Source organism: Manis javanica, chromosome 14 (assembly GCF_040802235.1).
Source record: "Manis javanica isolate MJ-LG chromosome 14, MJ_LKY, whole genome shotgun sequence".
NCBI classification, from domain to species: domain Eukaryota; kingdom Metazoa; phylum Chordata; class Mammalia; order Pholidota; family Manidae; genus Manis; species Manis javanica.
The window spans coordinates 8348988-8354001 of NC_133169.1; the positions used below are offsets into that span (position 1 = coordinate 8348988).

Consider the following 5014-nt stretch of genomic DNA (forward strand, 5'->3'; position numbering starts at 1 on the left):
ACGCAGCTAGCAGGTGGAGCACGTGAAAGGCCAATTGCTTTTCCTAAATTCAGTTGAATGGCCTAGAAATAAGTAAGGAGGATATGAGCCCAGATATCTCTTTGCATTGTTCCATTGATCTCTTGCCTCTACTGTATCAACACCCTTCAAATCTGAGTCTTGAATTGTCATCATTTTAATTCACGTAAAAGCCAATCCACCCACCCACCCACCCAATCAAACAAATGAAACCATTTCTTCCAATTGCCTTAAGCTCCCAAATGATTTTATTGTCCTGGATCATAGTTCCCTGGAATTAGGGTTCTCCTAATTACCAGCCTGAACTATTTTCCCTAATTGGAGCCATTATGGGAATGATTGTTTTCCCACTTGTGTAGAAGTCCCAGGAGAGTCATCTTCCCATTCTGGTTATACTCAGCAAGAGATACGCAACTTACGGGGGCGGGAGGCAGGGAGGGAGAGAGTTCTAGAGGGGGAGTCAGATGTATACATCACTGAATGATGAAAGAATCACAGCTTAGATGAAAGACTCAGAGGAGGAACACAGAAGGGCCAAAGAAATCTGCCTTAGTAGCACTGTGTGGCTGAGTACATGGTATTTTTTCCAACTTTGGAACCCAACAGCAGCAAGGTCAGTGAATTACCTTGTGTGGGGACATGGGAGATACCCAGAGCAAGAACAGCACACCTGCAGGACAACAGAGAGCCCTAGTATGCACGCACGTAGGAATTGTAACAGTTGGGAAGGTGTTGAGCAAGGAGATATCAGAAGATATTGTTACAGAGCAAGTTAATAGAAAGCGTAAAGGCCGTTCTCCCTGGCCTGTCCTTGAGTCTCCGGATGGTCTGCACTCTGTACCTGTCTGTGCCCGAGTCTCCTCTTCTTATAAGGACACCAGTCCTTTCAGATTGGGGCCAATCCTAGTGAACTCACTTTAATTATCTCCAAATACAGTCACATTCTGCAGTACCAGGGGTTCGAACCTCAATATATACCTTTTGGGGTGACATAGTTCATCCCACGATAGAGGGGGGTGGCAGGTCTGGGTCACGATGAGGCTCCTAAGTGGGGGTGATGTAGAGCAGGGACTTGGGCATCATGATTAACTTTCTTGTCTGTGATGAAAAATGCCAAGACATAAACAGTATAGTCAGAACAGGAGGGACTCCATCTTAAGGCTAAGATTCCGTTTTAAGAACCAGGAAGTTAGGAGGTAAGATTCCTAACATATTCTTTGCTAATCAGCCAACCACCTATCTTAAGGCAGGGGGAGCAGTCCTAAGGGATATGTTCCCAGTTCTTGAGGGTAACCACTACTTTAGAGAAGAACAGGATCAATAAATTCCTTGTGTTAATTTTTTCTTACAGAATTATCTAGAGGACTGACTGTGGGTGGTGACATAATGCCTCTCACGGGAGAGAGACATCATGAGACCACACATCAGGCCTATGGTCCCCTCCCCGCCCTTTGCCCATTCCTGAAAGCCTTTAAAGACAGAATCCTAAGCCCTTAAGAGTGCCTCCTCTCTGACGTTGCCCACACTCCCCTTTTTTCAAGTGTGTACTTTTTGTCCTCAATAAAGCCTTCTCGCTTCTCAACTTACTGTGCTTTGTCTCTGTGCTCTTCCGCTGATAAGTGTCTTTGTCACTGTGCTATTTCATTCTATTTTCCAGACGTAAGCACAAGGCTTTACTCTGTCTCTGCTCTACTCCAGGTAAGTACGGAGGAAGTGCTGAGAGCTCTGATTTGGGCTTGTAAGTTCCTGTCACCTGGGTGACCTGGACAGGACTGCAGCTGTACAATCAATCATGCTCTTTAGTAGCCTGCCACAAATTCTCCCTTCATTCCCTTTGGGAAATTCTCAGAACATAATCTCACTCCATCCAGGCCTCTGTGGCTCTTCCAAATCCTGGGGTACAAGGGACTTGCCCCCATGCCAGGCAGATCCAAGTGGACACTGGATGCCAGGTGACACTGGCTTTAGGAGTTGGCAAAGGATTTACCTTATGCCAAGCAGAAATTCCACATGCTTCCCTTTCTTTCCTTTGCTCTTCCTTGCTGTCTGCTTCCTGCAAGGCAGCTGCCATTCATTACTACTCTCGCTTTAATGAATTGCTTCCTTACGTATAATTGTTCAACCTTCTCATGAATTCTTTCTCTATCAGAGTCAAGAACCCTCTCCTGGGTTGAGGCCTCACCTCGAGCACAGGGAGGTCTCCCTGGATTGGATTGCTGGCCCTGAATAAAATGTGGGGCTCAAGAGGGAACTCCAAAGAAGAAATTCTGGAGTCACATTAATTAGTGAGAGTGGAAGGCCAACAGAAATTGGTAATATTGAATAAATGAGATCTCTGTGTGGAAGGAAATGTGAAATGAGAAACCAAACACAAAGATAGAATTTTGTATTATCTCCCTACTTGAGAGTAGAAGACAGAATAGCCAATGAAGGAAACCAGGATAGTGTGATGCCAAATAAGCAAATGGAAGAAAGATTTTCAAGGATCAGGTTAATTGACCCTTGGAGGTTAGTGGCAATGAGGACAGAGGACCCCTGAATTTCAGTCCGAAAGTGACTGGTGTATTTTGAGGAAAGAGATATGGAAAGTTGAGAGCAGATCATTGATTCAAAGAGATTCAGGAGGGAATGAAGACAATAAATATGAGGAAAACCAACATTAAATATTAGGACTATGAGAAGAGACAGCGCTTTTCTCTCAAGATAAGATTTGTGCATATTTGATGACAGAAGAGAGGAAATCTATAAAGTAAAACAAATGATTCTGAAAAGTCCTGAACTAATAGTCTTGAACATATTGTATTTAAACTGTATTCTACACAACCTTACAGCTCTCTCCACCCAGCCACCCTGTACAATTCTACTACAGAAGCTCTGTATTTACTGCTTATCATATTCAGTTTCCATTAATTCTTTCATTTGACAAAATACATCTGAGATCTACATTTCTAGAAGATGGAGAGGGAAAGGATGGGAGGAGGCAGAATGGCCCAACCTTAAAAAAAGGAAAAGTAACATGAAAATGCTACGGGTTTTCTCCTCTGAATAGTCTCTGAATCATTCTTATATGTAATCATCATTATACACACACACACACACACACACACACACACACACACGCATGCACGCACAAAAGAAAGGATGTGTTTTTTAGAGGCAAAAAGGGGATAAAGAGTGTGGAAATTCACTATTGATGGTTTGTCTTTGTCATTAAAATATTCAATTAAATCATATGCCAAGAATCAGACAAGGAATTAGGAGCTTGAAGAATTTTGAAACAGCTGTGAGGAGATTGTTAGAGAATCAGTAAGACTTGATTATGGGAAAGAGCATTACTTTGCTATTCTTTCACTGACTTGTCTACTTCTATATTTGTCTAAACATAGTGGTTTTTAAATTCCATCCCCTTACTAGCAATATTAGCACCATCCATAAATTTCTTAGACATGCAAATTCTTTGGCGCTATCCCAGACCTACTGAACTAGAAACTCTCAGAGTGCAGGCCAACAATCTGAATTTTAACAAGCCCTCCAAATTGTTTAAATGTATGATTTGCGAATCACTGGTCTAAAATATTGATAGGGTATTTTTCTGACGGGATATTTTTCCATGCTGCAAATTTAACTGCAAGCTCCTATGGAATGGGGAATATTTCCTTTTTCCTGTGTTTTCCTCTGCATCTCCAACACAGGGACCTCTCCAGAGGCTGGCATTTGGAAAGTGGAGTCACTCTGTGACCCATAGTGGACATCTCCTAGAAGGCGGAGTGCGCTGGGAGCTGAAATCCTCGTTGCCTACCTGGAGATGGAGAGCCCCAATCAAACCGCTGCTCAGGAGTTTGTCTTCACTGCTTTCCCTTATTCCTGGGGAGATTCTGTCCTCTGTTTCATTCCGCTGCTTTTCATTTATGCTTTCATTGTTTTTGGAAACCTGGTCATCATCACCGTGGTCCGGCTGAATGCTCACCTCCATACTCCCATGTACTCCTTTATTAGCGCCCTTTCTCTCCTGGAGATCTGGTATACCACAGCTACCATACCGAAGATGCTCTCCAGCCTGCTGAGTGAGAAGAAGAGCATCTCCTTAAACGGGTGTCTTCTGCAGATGTATTTCTTCCATTCCACAGGCATTAGTGAGGTTTGTCTCTTGACAGCTATGGCCTTTGACCGCTACCTGGCCATCTGTAGCCCCCTTCATTACCCTTCTATTATGACCCCCAAACTGTGTGCCCAGCTGACTCTCGGTTGCTGTGTGTGTGGCTTTCTCACACCCCTCCCCGAGATCGCCTGGATCTCCATGCTGCCGTTTTGCGGCTCTCGTCACCTCGAGCATGTCTTTTGTGACTTCCTCCCGGTGTTACGTCTGGCCTGCACAGACACACGAGCCATTATCATGATTCAGGTGGTGGATGTTGTCCACGCGGTGGAGATTATAACAGCTGTGATGCTCATTTTCATGTCCTATGCTGGCATTGTGGCTGTCATTCTACGCATTCGTTCAGCTGAAGGACGTCGCAAGGCATTTTCCACGTGCGTCTCCCACCTCACCGTCTTTTTGCTCTTCTTTGGCAGCGTGGCTCTCATGTACCTACGCTTCTCTGCCACCTACTCCTTATTCTGGGATACAGCCATTGCTCTGGCCTTTGCAGTTTTGTCCCCCTTCTTCAATCCCATTATCTATAGTCTGAGGAATAAAGAGATAAAGGAAGCTATAAAAAAGCATCTGGGTCAAGCTGAAATCTTTTTCCTTAAGACCAGGGGCTTCAAATAAGGCCCAGTAATTGGGAGGCTGTACTGTTCCTGGTGCCTGTTCCTCCTCAATGCTCTGAAGTCTGCCTTCTCCCATCATCTGACACTAGTCTTCCAAACGTCATCGAAAAACAAAATTCACTAAAAACTGAATTCAATGGTTTCTTTCAACCTTTATCCAATTTGACATATTTTTGGATCTGACTTTGTTAAGTAAACTTTCTGCCACACAGTTTATTCAAGATAA

At 43.9% G+C, this 5014-nt stretch overlaps 1 protein-coding gene across 1 annotated transcript; it reads left to right on the plus strand.

Moving 5' to 3' along the window:
- Positions 1 to 3823: 3823 nt before the first annotated feature.
- On the plus strand, positions 3824 to 4789 carry LOC108399843 (olfactory receptor 6K2). The gene has a single exon (XM_017664860.3). It carries the CDS (start codon positions 3824 to 3826, stop codon positions 4787 to 4789), a length of 966 nt encoding a protein of 321 aa, XP_017520349.3.
- The last annotated feature ends 225 nt before the right edge of the window (positions 4790 to 5014 follow it).